At 37.2% G+C, this 22596-nt stretch overlaps 1 protein-coding gene across 1 annotated transcript in view; it reads left to right on the forward strand.

Moving 5' to 3' along the window:
• DNAH8 (dynein axonemal heavy chain 8) overlaps positions 1–22596 on the forward strand; it is a 315252-nt gene that overhangs the window by 60960 nt on the left and 231696 nt on the right. Inside the window, exons 14-22 of the mRNA XM_040473119.1 lie at positions 2665–2862; positions 9160–9236; positions 10556–10655; positions 11257–11376; positions 12967–13102; positions 16248–16435; positions 18905–18985; positions 19394–19510; positions 20312–20431. Coding sequence (XP_040329053.1) covers positions 2665–2862; positions 9160–9236; positions 10556–10655; positions 11257–11376; positions 12967–13102; positions 16248–16435; positions 18905–18985; positions 19394–19510; positions 20312–20431 — 1137 coding nt within the window. The remainder of the gene's footprint in view (positions 1–2664; positions 2863–9159; positions 9237–10555; positions 10656–11256; positions 11377–12966; positions 13103–16247; positions 16436–18904; positions 18986–19393; positions 19511–20311; positions 20432–22596) is intronic.

The raw sequence follows: 22596 nt of genomic DNA on the forward strand, positions 1-22596 counted from the left end.
GGCTACCTCTCTGAACTCTACGTTTATTTATTTTTGGGACAGAGAGAGACAGAGCATGAACGGGGGAGGGGCAGAGAGAGAGGGAGACACAGAATCAGAAACAGGCTCCAGGCTCTGAGCCATCAGGCCAGAGCCCGACGCGGGGCTCGAACTCGTGGACCTCGAGATCGTGACCTGGCTGAAGTCGGACGCTTAACCGACTGCGCCACCCAGGCGCCCCAACTGAACTCTAAAATAGTAGAAGAGGGGAGTCAGAAAGGCAAGCTAAATCAGAGCCTATTAGGGAAAGCTGAGATTCAGATGTCAGGATGAACAAGTACCAAAGTCACAGGACAGACAGGACTGAGGTTGGGGTTGGAGAACTGAGACCTCAGACTTGGGCAGAAATGTTTAAGGAACAAGTGAGGAAAGTTCTAGTGTGTCACTAGGCTGCACCTTCTTTTGGTAGATGGAGACTTGATGGGGCATTAGTGTTAGTCTGTCCTAAGGAGCCAGAACTAAGGAAGTACAGTATCCTTTGCTTCCTTTTCCTCTTCCTGCCATGTAAATTTTGGTGAATGTTGATGTTTCCCAGAGCCCTGTCTTTAGTTTTGTTTGCTTCTCACCCTGAACATTTGTGGGAGAGAAGAGATGGGATGGGAAGCTGGTGTTTCTGGGGGTAGATTCAAGGAACTGAGCTAGTAGGTAGGGTAGGGGGACATTGAGATGAGGCAATCATAGCAAGTTGAGAACTGGGAAAGATGCCAAGGTTGGTGAGCAGAGAAGGGATCACAAGTTGGATGTCAATACTGAGGGGTCAAAAGCTGATAAAGAGTGAGTTGGTGAAAAAGCCAAGAGGAGGACAAACAAGCAGCGGTATGGTCATGGCTGATCACCATGACTGGCTTTCACATTGCTGCTATGTGGTGTTGGGGGTAGGAGACACACTGGCTAAGTTGGAAAGGCCAAGCATGGGACTGACTGCTGTCTCTGCTTTTGGCCTCTCATCCACCCATGGACAAAATGGAGGATGTGTTAGTGACAGGAATTCCATCTTAGTCTCTGGCCCTTGGGACCAGGTGGCATGGTAAGGGATAGCAGGCAGTCTCAGCAGCCTAGAAGAACACAGCAAGTGGGTAGTTTGAGTTCCTTGGTCTGTTTTTTAAAGTTTGTTTTTGTTTTTTAAGGTACGTGGACTGTATGTGTTGGAGAGCCAGGTATTTCTCATCTTTACATAGAGCATATACAGTGTGTTGCAAATTACAGGGGGCTCGTATTTCCTCCAGGTTTCGTCTGGCTTCTAGGATGACAGTGGTGTTTGGAAGTGCACAGAAATAGTGGTATAAGAGGTACAGTTGCTCTGAAAATGGTCATCTGGTTGCCAGGTGGAGGGAATTTATGTGAATTCTGCTGGCTTGGTAGGAGGACCAGTACTGTTGTCTTCATGGTGTGTAGTATTTGGAGGAATCCCCTGAAAACAGGTTCATTTTGTTTGGCCTTGGACCAATGGGTCTGCCCTGGAGAGCTTTGAGCATTATTCTCCAAAGCAGGAATCAAAGTGGGGAATCATTGATGAAGGTTAAATAACTGAGTAGCCTGTAGATGTGAAGGACTGTTTTTTTGTTGTTGTTGTTGTTGTTGTTGTTGTTGTTTTGTTTTGGTTAAGTGGTGGTGTTGGTACATCGAGATGGAGGCAGCCATTTGTGCAGTAAAGTTCATTTTGAGGGTTTCCCAAGGCTCTTCAGGGGTCAGAACTGACTGCAGTTGTCTTTAGGCTTCTTGGGACTTCTGTTGCTTGAATGCAGGTGAAAGGGAAAACAGATGTGGATTTCTGCTAGTATGACATTTCAGAATTGTGGTGAGGGCCAAGAAGAATGGTAAAGGATTTTATTTAATTAATTAATTAATAAATTAATAATTAATTTAAAAAATTTTTGATGTTTATTTTTGAGAGAGAGAGACAGACAGAGAGGGCACAAGCGCCCGGGGAAGAGGCAGGAGGGGGTGGAGGGGTGGGGTTGGGCAGAGAGAGAGGGAGACACAGAATCTGAGGCAGGCTCCAGGCTCTGAGCTGTCAGCACATAGCCAAGGGGCTCACACCCACGAACCATGAGATCATGACCTGAGGCAAAGTCAGATGCTCAACCGACCAAGTCACCCAAGCACTCCAGAATGGTAAAGCTTTTTAATCTAGTGATCCAAGCAAAATGATTTTCAGAAAATTCTCAAGAGCAAAAAGACAAAATTATTCAGACATCTGTAAGAGCTTTTACTCAAATTCTTTTCTTCCTCCTCTTGAAAGGCAAAGTGATCAAAATCTGAGAAAGGTAGTAAACTCTCTCTAGACATGATAGAAATAGTCTAAGGGTAGTAATGATTGGTGACAGAGATTTGTCTTCTAGTTTATCTCCTCTGGCTGGTTTTAGGTAAATGATTCTAGGGCCTGTTTATTGGGTTTTTTTATTTTTAAATTTTTATTTATTTTTTAAGAGATTTCATTTTTAAGTAATCTCTACACCCAACATGGGGCTCAAACTCACAACCTGGAGATCCAGAGTTTCATTCTCCCCAACTGAGCTGGCCAGTCACCCCTTGGTTTGTTTCTTAAATCAATGATTTATTAAGAGCTTATTCTAGGGAAGGGTGCTAATACCCCATTTCTGAAATAACGCTTCTCTTTTTAAGATTACAGAAATGATAACGATTGTGCAGACATATTCAGCCTTGAGTAATTCCACCATAGAGGGAATAGATATTATGGCAATAAAATTCAAAAGTATATATCAAGGCGTTAAGAAAAAACAGTATGACATTCTGGATCCAAGAAGGACAGAATTTGATACAGATTTCTCAGAGTTCATGACAAAAATCAATGGTTTAGAGGTAAGTAATTATACATACTTTTACTTTAGTAAAGCTGAAATGTAATAGTACTGGAATTTACATATCTACTATATAAGTTACTCTTGTGTAATTGATCAAAACTATTTGCCAGTGTGAATAATTTTTTAACCAGTCCACAAAATATTTTCCTCAAAATAAATGAGAAATGAGCATATTCAGTAAAAGATATCAATGAGTAACAGAAGCCCAAAAGGCTATTGTAGCTGGGGTTCATGTCTAGTTTGCATCAGAATTTGTATTCCATTGTTACCATTATTGTTATGCTGAGGAGCCCATGTCGATTTTCCCCGTCTAAGAGAAGATGTGTCATCCTTATTGTTTGTTTTAAATGTGAAAAGATTTGAGGACAGATTAGGAAGATTGACTGCCCTCCCAGACTTGGCCTTGCACTTTATGGCCACATTCTGTCTGCAGCTTAGAGCACAGCTCTAAAAAAGACCTCATCCTGTTTGTCATAGCTTATGGGGTAGCAGAAGGATGAAGGGTACTTAAAAAAATATGTCTGGTGGGACCACAACATATTTCTCTCCCACCTGTTGGGTTTACATGACCTCAGTTAGTCTCTTATCATAAAAGTACTGTAAACCTAGGCTTAGCCCCAGGGAATGGTCTCTTCTTGCTGTAGAATGTCCTGGAGATACAGAGAGGGACAAGAATATACTCTGTCCACTTCCTGAACCTGAAATTGTTACCATGATGGTGAAAAAAATTATATATATTTTCCTCATTTATTTTTTAAAGATTCTTTAAAAACTATATTAAGGTAATCTGGGCAATATAAATAAGAATGACCCTAAAATTCTAACAACACCCTTTCTTTTTGGCACAGATTGCCTTTCAGTTTTTGAAAGTTAGACTGTTTGGTATTTAAGATATATTTTAGTTATTGTTTATACTGTTTGTCTAGTTGGGCAGGGTGGAGTTTGCTCCCAAAATGCTTTAGGAGTTGCATCTTTATAGCAATGGGAATTTGTGGGTTTTGAAAAAAATTATTGCTTATTTTTATGATTTATTTATTTTTAGTGTTATTAGTTTATTTAGTTTATTTAGCCTTTTAGTTTTGTTGATTGTTTCCTTCGCTGGGCAGAAACTTTTTAGTTTGATGTAGTCCCAATAGTTTACTTTTGTTTTTATTTCCCTTGCCTCAGGAGACATATCTAGGAAAATATTACTACAACCAATGTCAGAGAGATTATTATTTTTCATCTATGATAAGCGTACTCTTTAATCCCCATCATCTATTTCCCCCATCCTCTCACCCACCTCCCCTATGGTAACCATCAGTTTGTTCGCTATAGTTAAGAGTCTGTTTCTTAGTTTGTCTCTCTGTTTTTTTTTCTTTTACTCATTTGTTATGTTTATTAAATTCCACATATGAGTGGAATCATATGGGTGTTTGTCTTTCTCTGACTGACTTATTTTGCTCAGAATCATACTCTCTAACTCCATTCATGTTGTTGCAAATGGCAAGATTTCACTCTTTTTTATGGCCGAATAATGTTTCATTGTGTATATACCACATCTTCTTTATCCATTCATCTATTGATGGACACTAGGGCTGCTTTCATAGTTTGGCTATTGTAAATAATGCTGTCATAAAGATAGGGGTGAATGTATCTTTTTGGATTAGAGCTTTTGTATTTTGGGGGGTAAATACCCAGTAGTGTGATTACTGGATCATAGGGTAGTAGTATTTTTAATTTTTTAAGGAACCTTCATGAATTTTCTACAATGGCTATACCAATTTGCATTCAGCAACAGTGCAAGATAGTTCTTCTTTCTCCACATCCTGGCCAGCACTTGTTATTTCTTGTGTTTTTGATTTTAGCCATTCTGACAGGTGTGAGGTGATAGCTCATTGTGATTTTGACTTGCATTTTCCTGATGATGTGTGATGTTGAGCATCTTTTCGTGTATCTGTTGGCCATCTAGATGTTTTCTTTGGAGAAATGTTCATGACCTCTGCCCATTTTTTAACTGGATTATTTGTTTTTGGATCAGTTCTTCATATATTATGGATACTAATCTTTTATTGGATATGTCATTTTGCAAGTATCTTCTCCTATTCAGTGGATTACCTTTTAGTTTTGTTGATTGTTTCCTTCGCTGGGCAGAAGTTTTTTAGTTTGACGTAGTCCCAATAGTTTACTTTTGTTTTTATTTCCCTTGCCTCAGGAGACATATGTAGAAAAATATTACTACAGCCAATGTCAGAGAGATTATTGCTTGTACTTTCTTCAAGGATTTTTATGGTTTCAGGTCTCACCTTTAGGTCTTTAATCCATTTTGAGTTTATTTTTGTGTATGGTGAAAGAAAGTGGCCCAGTTTCATCCTACATCCTGCTGTCCAGTTTTCCCAACACCATTTGTTGAAGAGACTGTCATTTTCACATTGTATATTCATTCTCCCTTTGTCAAAGATTAATTGACCTTATACTTGTGGGTTTATTTCTGGGTTTTCTGTTCTATTCCATTGTTCTATGTGTCTATTTTTATGCCAGTACCATATGTTTTCATTACTCCCTCTTTGTAATATAACTTGAAATCTGGAATTGTGATACCTCCAGTTTTTTCTTTTTTAAGATTGCTTTGCCTATTCAGGTTTTTGTTTTTGTTTTTGTTTTTGTGGTTCCATACAAACTTAAAGGTTGTTTGTTCTAGCTCTGTGAAAAATGCTCTTGGTCTTTTGATAGGGATTGAATTAAATTTGGAGATTGCTTTGGGTAGTATAGACATTTTAACAATATTTCTTCTAATTCATGAGCATGGAATGTCTCTCCATTTCTTTGCATAGTCTTCAATTTCTTTTATCAGTGTTTTATAATTTTCAGAGTACAGGTCTTTCACTTCTTTGATTAAATTTATTCCTAGATATTTTATTGGTTTTGGTACAATTATAAATGGGATTGTTTTCTTAATTTCACTGTCTGCTGCTTCATTATTGGTATACAGGAATGCAGCAGATTTCTGTGCATTGATTTTGTATCTTGCAACTTTGCTGAATTTATTTATCAGTTCTAGTATTTTTGTGTGTGTGTGTGTGTGTAGTTTTTAGAGTTTTCTTTTTTTGCAACTTTTTTTTTTTTTTATTTATTTTTGGGACAGAGAGAGACAGAGCATGAACGGGGGAGGGGCAGAGAGAGAGGGAGACACAGAATCGGAAACAGGCTCCAGGCTCTGAGCCATCAGCCCAGAGCCTGACGCGGGGCTCGAACTCCCGGACCGTGAGATCGTGACCTGGCTGAAGTCGGACGCTTAACCGACTGCGCCACCCAGGCGCCCCTAGAGTTTTCTATATATAGTATCATGTCATCTGCAAATAGTGACAATTTTACTTCTTCCTTACCAATTTGGATGCCTTTTATTTCTTTATGTTGTCTGATTGTTGTGGCTAGGACTTTCAATTCTATGATGAATTAAAGCGGTGAGAGTGGACTTGTTCCTGACCTTAGGGGTAAAGCTGTCAGTTTTTCACCATTGAGTATGATGTTGTCTGTGTGTTTTTCATATAAGGCCTTAATTATGTTGAGATATGTTCCCTGTAGGCCTACTTTGCAGAGGGTTTCTTACCGTAAATGGATGTAGTACTTTGTCAAATGCTTTTTCTGCATCTATTGGAATGTCACATGGTTTTTATCCTTTTTCTTATTGATGTGTTGTATCACGTCGATTGTTTTGCAAATATTAAACCAAGTTTGCATCCGTGAAATTGATCCCACTTGATTGTGGTGAATGATTTTTTAAATATAGCATTGGATTCAGTTTGCTGATACTTTGTTGAGGATTTTGCATCTATATTCACGAGGGATTTGGCCTGTAGTTCTCTCTTTTTTGTGTGTGTGGTGTCTTTATCTAGTTTTGGTATCAGGGTGATACTGGCCTCTTAGAGTCATTGGAAGTTTTTCTTCCTTTTGTATTTTTTTTTTTTGGGGGGGGAAGAATGGGTATTAACCCTTCTTTATTATTTTTATCTTATTATTTATTTATTTATTTATTTATTTATTTATTTATTTGTTATTGTTTTAATATGAAATTTATTGTCAAATTGTATTAACCCTTCTTTAAATGTTTGGTAGAATTCATCTGTGAAGCCATCTGATCCTGGGCATTTCTTTGTTGGGAGATTTTTGATTACTGATTGAATTTCATTGCTGGTAATTGGTCTGTTCATATGTTCTTTTTCTTCCTGCTTTAGTTTTGGTAGATTATATGTTTCTAGGAATTTATCCATTTCTTCTAAGTTGTCCAATTTGTTGGCATATAGGTTTTCATAATATTCTGTTACAGTTGTTTATATTTCTGTGGTGTTGGTTGTTATTTCTCCTCTTTCATTAGTAATTTTTGTTATTTGGATCTTCTGTCTCTCTTTTGTAATTAGTCTTGCTAGAGGTTTATCAATTTTGTTGACCTTTTCAAAGAACCAGCTCCTGGTTTCATTGATCTCTTTGATTGTTTTTTAGTTTTATATTATTTATTTCTGCTCTAATCTATATTATTTCCTTCCTTTCTCTGGGTTTGGGTTTTATTTGTTCTTCTTTATCTAGCTCCTTTCACTGCAAGGTTAGGTTGTGTATTTGAGATTTTTCTTGCTTCTTGAGGTAGACCTGTGTTGCTAGACTAGATTCCCCTCTTAGGACTAGGACTACCTTTGGTATATCTTATATTTATATGATTTATTAATAAAGACTATATATTATAAAAGCTTTCCTGTAGCCTTAGATATAAATTTTAGCTTTCAGTAAATTTAGAGGCCATCTTAAATTTTTAATATGGTGGCTCAGTTGGTTGAATGTCTGACTTTGGCTCAGGTCATGATCTCACAGTTCGTGGGTTCGAGCCCCGCATCAGACTCTGTGCTGACAGCTCAGAGCCTAGAGCCTGCTTGGGATTCTGTGTCTCCCTCTCTCTCTGCCCATCCCCTGCTCACACTCTGTCTCTCTCTCTCTTTCTCTCTCTCAAAAAAATAAACATTGAAAAAATTTTAATTTTTAATATTTTCAAATAGGTTTCAATGTTAAAATTTTCTTCCTTTCCCAAATTTTGATTAATAAACATAGCCTATATTAGTAGACCATAACAATTTATAAGTGAGAGTAGTTTGCAAAGGATACTTCAGTTCCATCAGTTGAGTACCAGGAGTTTGGAGTTCATTGCTAGGGATGGTGGGAGTCTTCGAAAAGTACTTCCTTCTTCTTGTTCTTCCTTAATGTCACCAAGAGGATTCTTAGAACAGTAGTGTTGGAAAATGACACTTGTTGACCCTGTGGGTCTATATGTCATTACATTGCTCTACCAATATGCTTAGAAATTTAAATGTCCCAAGAAATATGCTTAGTAAGGGACATTCACTCTTATAAATCTCTAGGTCAGTCATATCCCATAAATAATGAGCAGAAAATGCAAACAAACCTCATATGTAATTTCAATTTTTCTAGTAGCCATATGAATAATAGTTAAAAGAAGCAAGTGAAATTAATTTTGATAATACACTTTTCCCAACCCAACAGAATTCAAAATATTACCATTTTAACATGTCACCAAGGTGAAAATCTTTGGGGGGAACCTGGGCGACTCAGTCAGTTGACTTCGGCTTAGGACATGATCTCATGGTTCATGAGTTCTGGCCCCATATTGGGCTCACTGCTGTCAGCACAGAGCCCACTTTGGATCTTCCATCCCCCTCTCTCTCTACCATTCCCTCGCTTTTGTTCTCTCTCTCAAAAATGATAAAATCAAAAAAATTTTTAAGATAAAAACCATTGAGATATTTTATATATTTTGTGTGTGTAGGTGTGTTAAGTCTTTAAAATCTAGTGTGTATTTTACTCTCAGAGCACATCTCACTTCCAAGTAGTGACATTTCAAGTGCTCAGGAGCCACATGTGGCCACCATACTGGACAGTGCAATTCTTTTTTTTTTTTTTTTTTTTTCAACGTTTATTTATTTTTGGGACAGAGAGAGACAGAGCATGAACGGGGGAGGGGCAGAGAGAGAGGGAGACACAGAATCGGAAGCAGGCTCCAGGCTCCGAGCCATCAGCCCAGAGCCCGACGCGGGGCTCGAACTCACGGACCGCGAGATCGTGACCTGGCTGAAGTCGGACGCTTAACCGACTGCGCCACCCAGGCGCCCCTGGACAGTGCAATTCTAGATGCTTAGATGGTAGGTATGTTTAAGGCAATTTTGATTCTATAGGAAAATCATTAATTGTTGCTAAACAAAAAGAATCTCTCCCTAATGCCCCAAATCAATTGAATATTAATATTTTCTTTTAGATACAAATACAGGCGTTTATGAACAGTACTTTTGGAAAAATCTTGTCTTCTCAGCAGGCCCTTCAGCTTCTTCAAAGGTATTTATAGTGCATTAAGCAGTATAGTTTCTAGGTGGGATAACTTTGTATTTGAAAATACAATTTCAAATAAGATATTTTTGGAAATCTCTCCTCTGTAAACTTTAAGACTTATAAACATTAATCTTTAAATTGCCATTAAATAGATTGGTAAAAATTTGAAGTATAGTATGATATTTCTCATTGCATTTTTTGAAGCAGAAAGTCTTCCAATAAGAAAATGAAATTATTTCACATGATTTTTCCTCCAGCTGTGTAATATATCTGAAGTTGATTTCATAGATGTTATTGGAAAGGGAACAAATAATATTTAATTCTGCATACTGCAAGGATTTCTAGAAGTGAAGTTATCAAAGGGTAACAGATCCTCAAAGTTCTCATTTTTCCTCCGGAGTGCTCCTGCTGCTTCCTTTTCCTCTATTCCTGACAATGGTGCTCTCCTAAAGGGCAGGGCAGCCTGGACTGGATGCCATTTCCTTTGAGTTCAGGGAGGGCTCATGGCTCATGGCTCATGTTAGGGATCCTTCGGGAATGCTCCCCTGAGAGCCAGTGCATCTGGTTTGGGCCCAGCTTTGCTATATAGCTCCACGTCTCTCTAATGTTGGATCATACCAGTGAGACTTTACCTCATGAGACCAGTGAAAGAGTCAAAACAGACAGAAAATGAGTTTGACAAATGGTAATACTGTACAGACAGATGGCAGCACCATTTTCTTTTTGATTTCTCTGTCTCTGTCTCTTTCTGTGTGTCTGTCTTTCTTTTTGCCCATAGTACGCGGGTGTTAATTCACTTTCTTATCAGGATGTTATTATCCTAGTATTTCCTGTGCATCACTTAGTCTGAAGGTGAAAGTGATATTTGGCAGACAGATCATTGTTTTGATTATGGCTATTTGGAATTGTGTGAGCATTACTGTTGTCAGAGGGATGCTCAGGGTGTTCCCCTCCATCTTTGCTAAGTCAACCCTTGCCCCCCATCTTTTCATTTTCAGTTTAAATGTCCTTTTCTAAGGAAGTCTTTCTTGCCTCGCCAGACTTGGCTGGGTTCCCTTGATATATGCATTCCTGGTCCCCTTGTAATTTAAATGATTTTTTTAAAACATAGCTCTTGGCTAAGTCTACATTTTCCATAAGATAACTGGAGGCTCCAAGAGGGCTGGCTCCACACCTGTCTTGTTCCTCACCGCATCCCAGGACAGTGCCTGAGGTCTGGCATGAGTGTTTGTCAAATGAGTGAATGAATGGATTTTTAGGATGGCAGCAATTCTTAAGTATGTTTCTCATTGACTTTTTAATTATTCACCCTCACTCACTTTCAGATTCCAGAAGCTGAACATCCCCTGTCTTCAGTTAGAAATAAACCATACCATCGAGCGTATTCTTCAGTATTACGTGGCTGAACTTGAAGCTACAAAGAAGGCAAGGGTCATGTTTATAAACAGAGTGGTACTTTAGTACAAAAAAAAAAGTATTCTGAAAGCATTGCCCTTATTATCTGGTGCCAAGCTTTTCAAAATGACCCTTTCACTGCCAAGTACCTCTGATGTGTCCCTCCAAATGTGGGAAGGTGTTGACAGTGTATGTCACTGGACAGCCAGATTTACGTCCCTATGCTCTTAAGAACAGGGTTTGTTTGTTTGTTTGTTTTTGTAACAGCATTTATGTGTGTGTTGGAAAGCCCATTTAAGTTAATATTTCTGTGTAGAGAAATATGGGCTCTGGAGAATAATGTGACAGATATAATGTAGCTTATTGCTCCCTTATTTGAATATCTCCTTAAAATTTGGGATAAAATACAGAAAAAAATATACATGTAATGGGAAATAAGGGTTTAGAGAGAATTAAATGTCATATATTGGAAACATCGTAGTTTCTGAGCCACAGATGATCTCTAAAGTGCATTTACATATTTATTGACTAGCTCCTATACATAAAACATGTGAGTGCAAATGTATTGAATATCTTTTGCCTTTTCCATTGTATTGAATTTTAAACATCAATACCGTATCTTTAATTCCAGCTTTATCATTCTCAAAAAGATGACCCACCTCTTGCTCGCAACATGCCCCCTATAGCAGGCAAAATACTTTGGGTGAGGCAGCTCTATCGCCGGATAAGTGAGCCCATCAACTATTTCTTCGTAAGCCAATAATTCCATTTATAGTATGAGGATTACAGTAGTTTTAATAGAAGATGTATATTTTATCCGATAACATTTGTGTCCAATAAAGTCGTGAGAACTAACTAATTCTTTCACTGGCAAAAAAAATTTAGTTTATAAATATGCCTGAGGGTGACCAAGCCAATTCCTTCATGTTTAGTAGATAAGCTCACTTAATTGCAGTTAATCTCTAAGGGGGAGAATCTTATAACTTTATGGCTTTTAGTAATAAAAGATACTTTATCAAGGCTTTTAAAGAGTCATTGTTTTGAAAATAATAAAAGTACAAGCATAATCCTGAAGCTTACTTCTCTGTGTGGACAGATATGTCACTGACATATATAAATGGAAGTGAAGACAGTCTTAGAGAGTATATTCCTTTTTAAAAATTTTTTTTAATGTTTATTTATTTTTGAGAGAGAGAGAGACACACACACACACAGAGCGTGAGTGGGGGAGGAGCAGAGAGAGAGAGAGAGAGAGAGAGAGAGAGAGAGAGGCACACGATTTCGAAGCAGGCTCCAGGCTCTGAAGTGTCAGTACAGAGCCTGATGTGGGACTCAAACCCACGAACCGCGAGATCATGACCTGAGCCGAAGTCAGATGCTTAACCGACTCAGCCACCCAGGTGCCCCAGAGACACTATTTCTGAATAAAGAATTGAGATCTAGAGCAAAGTATAATGGAGTATATGCATTCTCTGTGTCCTTAAGATTATTAGATTTCTGAAAAATCCCAGGATACTCTTAGGCCATGTTGTCATTTTGAAATTGCCAGTTTGTCTTGTCTTTGTTTTTTGTGTGGTTTGGTTTGTTTTTGTAAAGAGACAGAGTAACAACGCAGAGTTGCCTTGCTTCGGATGGCATCTTATGCCTAAATACAGAAGGAAATAACTACCAAAAATAGTCTTGCAGTAATTTTAGTATTTAAGCATTTTTGGATATTAAATTTTTATTGTTGCTGTTTGACTGCTATCATTTATTTTACTGTTCTCACTATTTGTAAAAATATCAAAACGCTGGCCTTAGAGAAGAGGCCAGGACGGGGACTCTATTGCTGATTGACTCTGCAGTGAGATTGCTGTGTTTTTGACATCTGTGAGTCAAAAAGTAAGGCTTTCAGTTTTTATGTAAATAAATTTGGTTTTTGTTCTTTGTTATACAGTTACTTTTTTTTTTTTTGTGGTGCTGGAATTTGGGGATTTTCCCTGATATTCACAGCTCAAGCAAAATCAGTCCGTTGTATCTTGTCCAGAAAATTGGGAAGGGAATAGAGAATTGAAAGCAGAGGCTCTCAGCCTGGCTGGCTGTAAGGCTGGATAGACCTCTCTTTCTTCTTAAATCCTTTATTTCCTTTTCTAGTTTTCCCTTTCTGCTGGTAATGTTTCTCCACTTCCATCTTTAGTTTGTATGGCTTTCCTCACCTCTATTTTACTCTGAAGCAAAATCTAAGTTGCTAACATAATTAATTATTTGATGACATTTTAAGTACCAACAGCTTTATGATTTGGATACAAAAACAACCAACAATCTTTTAATTATGAATCTTTTTTTCCCCTTAAAAAAACAGAAAAACTCAGAAATTTTGTCAAGTGCAGAAGGTAAAGCTGTCATTCGTCAGTATAACAAAATTTCCTATGTTCTGGTGGAATTCGAGGTGGTCTATCACACAGCCTGGGTCAGAGAGATCTCGCAGTTACAGTATGGTGTGTATAAGACTATGCAGTGACACTAAGGAGGGGGTGTTAGGTGATTTTGAATGAATTCATGGTTCTAGAGAATTTTTACATCCCTTTAATGCAACATTATGATGGTCATATTTAGCTTTGGGAATGATACAATCATGTCTTTTTAAAATACAATTGTTTCTTTACAGTTACTAAATAATATTCTGATTTAATAAGCAACAGTTGCCATCACCTTAAAGTTGATATACTTAGATTGTGACTTCACACTAAGAAACAGTATTTAAAAGTAAATATCGAGACTCATCATAGATAGTTCTCCATAGATTTAGGGAAGTTTTCATCTTCAATTTTATCATGTTGTAGATTCAAATCTCAGTCCCAATCAGGGGAGAAAGAATTGCACTTTGCTGGTCTTCCTTTCTTCCTTCTTTCCTTCCTTCCTTCCTTCCTTCCTTCCTTCCTTCCTTCCTTCCTTCCTTCTTTCCCTCTTTCCCTTCCTTCCCTCCCTCCCCCCTCCCTCCCTCTTTCCCTCCCTTCCTTCCTATCTTCCTTCCTTCCTTCCTTCCTTCCTTCCTTCCTTCCTTCCCTCTCCTTTCTTCTCCTTCCCTCCCTCCTTTTTTCCTCCCTCACTTCCTTCCTTTCTTTTTCTATAACGGAATTTTACTTCACTTTGAGCTCCAGTAGATTCACAGTATTAGGGCTATGTCTAGGTACCCCTGAGAGGTGCCAAGGCATTGGGCAGAATTCACTGTGAAGCAGAGGAGGGCTGATTTCAAGCCATCATCCGTCCATGCAGGCATGATCTGGGGTGTTGTTACTGTGTGGGCTCAATTGTCGGGCGGTCCAGGTTCCTGCTTTGTCCCATCTTAGCCTTCAGCTTTATCCATAACCTTGATGGAACCCTGACTGTAGTCCCTGATAGAAAGGTCTCTCCTTCCATACCAGGATCTCCACCCCAGCAGGGTATACAGAATTGCACGCACAGGAAGCACAAATCCTGCAGTTGGGTCCCTGGGAGTGATGGTACGAGGGGCTGCTCTTTTCCTGCCTCTTGGTTCCTGACCTATATATTTTAGCTATTGAAGGCACATCACCATTACAAGCTATTGATTCATTCATGCCTGTGTCCTGGAGGACGGGGCCCCAACTCTGCAGGCTGTCTTCCCCACCTGGCCCACTCGTATCAGGCCAACTGTTTCTGGGTAATGAGTACAGTAGGACCCTATGGAGGCAGGGTCCATAGAGGCAGCTAAGAGCAACACTCTCAAAGGAGCCTTAAGAGAAACTTAAAATTCACATTCTGGAAAAGGGCAGAAGAGAATTGTTAACTGAAGAATGGAGCATGTTCTATTTTGCTTGTATAATACCATACACTTTTCTACTTTTCTTTTTCCCGGTGGTTTTTCCTCTTATTGGCACATGCTCAAAAACAAGTTCACCACTTACCAGTTCCATAAAGCTCCTTGTTCCCCCGGCAGAAAATAACGTCTTCCTACTCCAGAGTCCTCTATTTGCTTTATCTGCTGTTCTTTCTCATGACACTTACTGCTTTATGGATCTGTCTTATCTCCCCTACACATTCGAAGGGTACTCTCTATGTCTGTTTCATCCTTGTAACCTTTAAATAACAGTGATAGCTGACACTTATATAGTTCTCACCATGTGCCAGGCTTTGTCAAAGCACTTTACATATGCAGCTTCCTTTTAAGCCTCATGGCAACCCTATGAAGAACTATAATTATCCTCATTTTATAGAAGAGGAAACTGAGGTACTGGGAGATTAAGCCCCTTGCACAAGATTATCACACAGCTAGGAAATGGCAAAGCTGGGATTTAAATCTGCCTTTTCCTATGAAATGGAAATAAATTGTGAAGTGGAAATAAATTGTTCTGCAAAGCTTCTTGTTGTATTGATGTGGCTATATTTGACAATATAGGAACTCAGAATAATAATTGGGGATCTGGTGTTGGCCTCTTTTAGATGGTTGCTCTATAAAGTTTAATGAGATGCCACTCAGTTCTGGAGCTGACTTCCTGGCTGTCATTATTCTTAGCGGTCTCGCTGACCATTTTGTCCTTTCAAGAAAGCTCAGTACAGACTTAAGGAAGATAGATTTCATTAGATGAACATTCCAAGGTTATTTTGGAATTTACTTGGGAGGATCAATGATTTCTGGCCCAATTTAAAAAAGATTCCAAACGAATTAAGTAAAATTTTTAGTTGAAATCCTCATGCAACCAACAGCATTAAGAACCATCTCAAGACTAATTGATGAATAAAAGTCAACTAACTTCAAAGGGCTATACAGACTATTTTATTTTACTAGAAATTCAATGCAGCCACATTCTATGAAGCAATGTGAGGCTTGGAAGATACATAGGGAATTCTCATGGTAGTAGTGTTTGTTAATATAAGGTGTAATTTAAGCTAGCACATACTCATCTAGAAGTGTGTTATTATTATGCCTCTAGAAATAATTCATGTTAGGATAACAAATAAGCTATGGCTACTCACCACTGATCAGGATTATTTATTTCAATTCATAATAAAAAGCATGCCTGAAAATTCCTATGTATATGAATGATATTCAGGTGGTAGTTTCGGTGTAGCCTAAAAAAAGTCTTCCTCTACAACCTGGAAGTTTACAATGCCATGGTGTTTAATAAATATTGATTATTGATACTGAACTTAGTTACCAGAAATTCAAGATGGAGGCTTAGTTCAGATAAGCCTCTTTAAAGAAACAGTTTGGGGTTGTGAGAAAGAGTTCATCATATGAGGTGTGTCATATTTTGTAGCGTGTACTCCTTCCATTTCTCTCACAGGGGTTAAATCACAATCCATTAAAATAAACTACATTGCATTATAGCTTTCTTAGATCCACTCACAAAAGTATTGCAGTTCATAGCACGAAGACTATATGTTCTTCGTCCATTTTTATCTGTCTGGATCTGATTGTATGGCTTTGCAGACACTCTGCATTCATTTATCTGAGTTTTGAGCACTGACCACATGTCAGATGCTATGCCTTAGCACCTAGGATATCCAAAACTATTGTTCAATTAAGAAGTCAGTACCCAGTGGAGAAGACAGGCATGTAAACATGGCTGGAAGCAGAAAAGAAATCCAAAAAAACTAATGCCAATAATCATTTATTTGTAGCTTTACAAGCCACACTTTTTGTGCGACACCCAGAGACAGGGAAGTTGCTGGTTAATTTTGATCCCAAAATTTTGGAAGTTGTTCGGGAAACTAAGTGCATGATAAAAATGAAGCTGGATGTACCAGAAGAGGCAAAGAGATTGCTAAAACTGGAGAATAAATTGAAAGCAGATAAATTGCATTTGCAGGTAAGATAGATTATATTTTTAAATTATTTTTGAGGGAGTTTTTTGTTTTGGTAAAAGAAAAATACATCACGGGAGTTGTGCTGGTGTGATATTGAGGGGAAATTTGTTACTACGTTGATTGTTCATTTTTCTTCAGTTTTATTGAGGTGCAGTTGACAAATAGAATTGTAAGGTATTTAAAGTGTGCATCATGATGATTTGATATACATATACATTGTGAAAGTATTCCTGTCATCTAATTAACACATTCATTACCTCATATATATATACATATATATATATACCTCATATATATATATATGCCTCATATATATATATGCCTCATATATATATACCTCATATATATATATATATACATACCTCATTTATATATATACATACCTCATATATATATGTGTGTGTGTGTGCGTGTGTGCACGCATGCACATATATATTATGTATATTTGTCTCTTTTTTTGGTGAGAATGTTTAAGTTCTACTCTCTTTGTAAAATTTGATTATATGCTATAGTGTTATCAATTATAGCCACCATGTTAATCGTCAGATCTCAGTCCTTATTCATCTTTAGCTAAACGATTGCTCCCTTTTACCAAACTCTTCGTATTCCCTCACCACTCCCAGCCCCTGGCAATCACTTTTATGCTGTTTTTACAAGTTAAGCTTTTTTAGATTCCACATGTAAGTGGCATCATACAGTATTTGTCTTTCTTTGTCTGCCTTATTTCATTTAGCATAATGCCTTCAAGGCCCATCCATGTTGTTCCAAATGGCAGGATGTCTTTCTTTCTCAAGGTTGAGTAATAGTCCATTGCATATATATACCATATTTTCTTTGCACATCCATTTATTGACGGATGTTCCCATCATCATTGTAAATAACATGGGAGTCCAGATATCTCTTTGAGACCCTGATGTGGGAATTACTATATCATATGGTATTTTTATCTTAAAATTTTTTGAGGAAACTCTAGACTGTTTTTCATAGTGGCTGCACCAATTTACATCCACACCAACAGTGCACAAGTCTTCCCTTTTCTCCATATCCTGGCCAGCACTTGTTATCTCTTGGGTGTTTGTTTGTTTGTTTGTTTGTTTGTTTGTTTTGAGAATAACCATTCTAATAGGTGTGAGGTACCATTTCACCGTGGTTTTGATTTGCATTTCCCAGATGGTTAGTGATAATTGACTACCTTTTCATGTACCTGTTGTCCTTTTGTGTCTCTTCTTTGGAAAAATGTCTATTCAGTTCCTTTGCATGTGTTTTAACTGGATTGTTAGTTTTTCGCATTTTTGTTGTTGTTGTTTTTGTTGCCATAGGCTGCCTTTTCATTTTGTTGATGGTTTTCTTTGCTGTGCAGAAGCTTTTTACTTTGATGGAGTGCCACATGTTTATTTTTGCCTTTGTTGCTTATGCTTTTGGTTAAATCCAAAAATCACTGCCAAGACAGCTGTCAAGGAGCTTACCCCATGTTTTCTTTTTTAGAGTTTTACCGTTTCAGGTCTAAAATTTAAGTCTTTAATCCATTTTGAGTTGATTTGTGTGTATGTGTTTAAGATAGGTGTCCAGTTTCATTCTTTTGCATGTGACAGTCTAGTTTTCCCAATACTATTTATTGAGGAGACTGTCCTTTCCTCATTGTATATTTTTGGCTCCTTTGTATATTCTTGCTTCTTTGTAAATTAATTGGCCATATGTCAGGGATTTATTTCTGGGCTCTTTATTCTTTTCCTTTTATTTTATTTTATTTTATTTTATTTTATTTTATTTTATTTTATTTTAAATTTCAATATAGTTAGCATACGATATTATATTCCCTTGTTTCTTCTTGATAGTATTAAAATACTGATGTGAAAACAGAATACTGGGAATATAAAAGGTGGAAAGGAGTTGATAACTTTGAAACTATTAAGGAAACATTGAAACAGCTTAATATTATTAATTTGGGGAAGGATTGATTGGAATCCTTATTTCCCATCACACCCTGCAATAAATTATGAAATGGCCAAAAATTGATCATTACGGTTCATCTCTAAAAAATATCTAAAAGAAAATATATAAGCCTATTAATTCTGATTGTGCATACATTTATTTTGATTCAAGAAAACAAATGTGACATCAATAATAAGTATGCTTTCATGTGTTCCAGAACGGGGAAAAACTTATAATGAGAGACATCTTGAAAAGATAATTATCCATGCTATTTAAAATAGCATAGAGAAAGGTAATTAAATAGTAAATATGAAAAATACAACTCTAGAAAGCTCCACTGACTTGCTCTTTAAAGGAGATGCTAAGGTAATTTACAGGTGAGGAAAAAGTATGATAAATTAATATAAATTTAGGTGAACGGCCTTAATCTTGGCAGGACCATGAGGTAACAGGTATAATGACACCTTCCTGGTGTGAATCAAAATATGACTTGCTTTAAAATAAATTAAAGTAAAACACACCATTTTGACTTTCAACAGGGTCTTCTGCAGTATTATGATGAGTTATGTCAGGAAGTGCCTTCAGTGTTTGTCAATCTGATGACCCCGAGAATGAAAAAGGTTGGTAATGCCAAAGGTTTTATATTGATTTCCCTGGTGTTTAAAATTAGATTCCCGTTCCACAGATTATGGATTTTATCTATTCTTGCCTAGATCCGCTATCTTTCTAGTTCAACATTATAGCTCTATTTCTCCTATAGAATGATTTCTTGTCAACAAGTTTTGTTGCCTTTGAAAAACAACTAAATCTAAATAACGAGCACTTTCTAAGAATCCATGATTCTTCATGGACAGCCAAAGGTGATTAAAAAACAAAGTCACCTTTACCAAGTATAATGGAGAGAAATAAAATTAAGGAAATATAACCTATAATATTTCCAGGTAATAAAAAGAAAGCCTTTTTAAGTAAATGCAAATGTTGTTGTTAATCATGGAAGCTGCTATGTTTTTTTTCTTTTCTTTTTCTAGGTGGAATCTGTGTTGAGACAAGGGCTCACAATATTAACATGGTCATCTTTAACACTAGAGAGCTTCTTTCAAGAAGTTGACTCGGTTTTGGATATGTTCAATCAACTTTTAAAGAAGGTATGATAAATACATTTTTTAATACATACATTAATACTCAGGCTATAAATAATAGTTTGCTTATCTATGAAAGCTATTTAAAGAATGTGACTCTTAACTAAAAGGACATCTATTGAGTTAAAAAAAATAATGCTTTATGTTTCTCTAACTGCTTTGGGGCCTTTTCATGCAGAGTTGCCTTGTTTTTGTCTCTGAATTACTTGCCTTCAATATGTTAAAATGGTAGTTCAACTCCACAGTGTAGTTTAGCAAATGGAATAATTGTAGACTGTGGAAAATGGCAAAATGGAGTGCTTAAATATTAATACATCTAATGTTAGTTAGATGAGGCATTCACCTAATGGAGACGGTGTATTGATTTCTGACATCTTTTCTACATAGAACATGCATACCTTCTTAGATGTGCTTTTCTCTGATGACAGCAGGGTCAATAGACAAAACTCAGAGTCTTGAGAGTCAGATAAATCTAGGTACAATGATCTGCCTTTTGCGTTCCTTCCCAGGTTACTTTGCTTATCTGAGCCTTTGTTTCTTTAGCTGTAGAACTTGGGTGGTAATGAGTCATGGGCCAGAAGAAGGATTAAAAGAGATAACGTATATCAGATTATGACATATGTTGCTGCTCTATAAAACTTTAGTTCCACGTCAAGCTTTCTTTGTAAATGTACTCCTACAATTTCCACCAAATTATCTTGGCTCAGGCCCCAAGTTTCGAGATACAGCCCTCTAAATTATTTTATAACTCAAGTACATCTTGGATGAAAGAAGAGTTTTCCTCTCCATGTTTTTTCTTCTTGGTAGATCAGCGACTTGTGTGAAATGCATATTGATACAGTTCTAAAGGAGATAGCCAAAACTGTGTTAATTTCCCTGCCTGAAAGTGGTGCCACCAAAGTAGAAGATATGTTGACACTCAATGAGGTATGCATTTATGTGTTATATTTTAATCATAGAAATACTGGCTCATATACTTAAAATGCGAATTTATAATCTAAAAGTGGAAATCTCTGTTAGTAGTATATAGACATCCTTGCTTTTTTGGAAATCCTCAGACTCAAAGACTTACAAGGCTTCAACAACTCAAGTCCATGGCCACACCCTAGATAGGATCTTACTAATATCCTCAACCTTATGCTGGGGTTTCCTGGGGTTCCTTCCGTCAGTGGTTTACTGCTCTTCCTCCTCTGTGTTTACTCCCAGGGCAATATCGACTACCTCTTGGTTTTGACTACCACATCCTTGCCCTTTAAGCCACTCACAGAAATCTGGGAGTTATTTGGAGTCCTTTTCACACTCCCATTTCCTACCTCCAGTCTGTCTTCAGGCTTCAGGCCAATTGTCTTCAGGCCAGTTTTTGCCTTTTACTCCAAGTTTGCTTGAATTAATTGCTTCTTCTTCTCCATACTTACTACCCCTTTCTTAGGTCAGGCCCTTAAGGCTCATTTTGAGTTTAGTGCTTGATGTTATGATCTGACTGGTCTCTCTTCTCTATATCTGGCTCCATCATGTCCATTCTCCACATTGCCACCAAATCTGATTGTGAAACTCGTGATCTTAAATCCTTCAACCAGCAGTGGCATCTAGTCTCCATAGGACAAAACCTAACCTCAGCATCACATTATACTGAAATTATTTGAGTATCTATTTATTCTCCATTGGCTCAAAATTACAAAAATAGGAACCCTAATGGTCTGGCACATAACACATAGCACACATAACACAATCTCTCCTAGAAGTACTCACTTTACATCTTGAACTGGACTCTTTTATTTCTTGCCTGCCATGTGCTTCTGCTACACTTACTCTGCTGGTTGGGGTCACCTTGCTAGTGTCCTTTTCAAGACAACCAAGGGTGCCTCTGTCTCATGGGCTCCAATCCTGCCTATGGGATACAGGGCCCTTTGACCCTGTTGCTATGGAAATTCAGCTTCTTCTTTCCAGGACACCTCTTCATGCCTTTAGGGGTTTGGATAAGCCAGCTGGCCTCTTGCCTCAGGACTAACTAGACATGAGTCGGCCCCTTCATCCCCAAATTCTAGAGGACATGGGTCAAGTTCTCTGAATAGTTATTTTGAAGGACGCTACACTTATTTCTACGTGATCTCTACCGATGATTAAGCTTCCTTTCTATAATCTCAAGATGGGCAAAGGGCTAATGGTTGCCTCCCCTGCTACCATTTAAGAATTCACTTCTTCATAATATGTAGGACCTTAAAATCATTTGTTCCCAGCACTGGGACCTTGGCTGTAACAGAGACAACACTAAATGATCCATTTTTACATCCTGTTCTTGGAGCATGCAAATTTAAAATGATTGTGTCTTCCTGGCTATTCGTTCCATCATTGTTAAGCTTTTTATCCTTGAAGTTTATTGTGTTTGACATTAATGTAGCTACACTGGCTTTGTTCGGTTATTATTTTCCAGATATATCTTTTTCTATTCTGTTTTTTTTCAACCTTTCTGGGTTCTCCTATTTTAGGTTTTCTCTTATAAAGAATATTTAGCTGGATTTTGTATTTAATCTCCTGTAAAAAAATCTATCATTTTTTTTTTTACAAATTACTATATAAATTTAATACACTTCCAGTCAGAATTCCTATACAATTCTTTTCATAAATTGTATTAAATTATGTTATTTTAAATTAATTAATAATGAAGAATAGGTAATAAAAAATGAAAATACAGAAACCCATTGTAATCAAATTAATATGGCATTAACAGAAAAAAACATAATTTAGAGGGACAAAATAAAGAATCTAGGAGAAAAAAATCACAATAAAAATTAATACGTGTCAAAGATAGTATTTTTAGTTCAGTGGGGAAAACGATGGATTATTTAAATGGTGCTGGCACAATACAGTGTTTCTCAGGAAGAAAATATGATTAGGTGCCTGTCTCTCTTTTTTAATTATTGAAGTATAGTTGACATACAATGTTATGTTAATGTTTCAGGTGTACAACATAGTGATTTGACAATTCTATACATTACTCTGTGCTCACCATAATAAGCACAGTCACCATCTGTCACCATACATTATTACAATATCATTGACTATTATGCTATACTTTACATCTCTGTGACTGA

The sequence above is a fragment of the Herpailurus yagouaroundi genome, unplaced genomic scaffold (genome assembly GCF_014898765.1).
Source record: "Herpailurus yagouaroundi ecotype Mexico unplaced genomic scaffold, PumYag 139, whole genome shotgun sequence".
Classification (NCBI taxonomy): domain Eukaryota; kingdom Metazoa; phylum Chordata; class Mammalia; order Carnivora; family Felidae; genus Herpailurus; species Herpailurus yagouaroundi.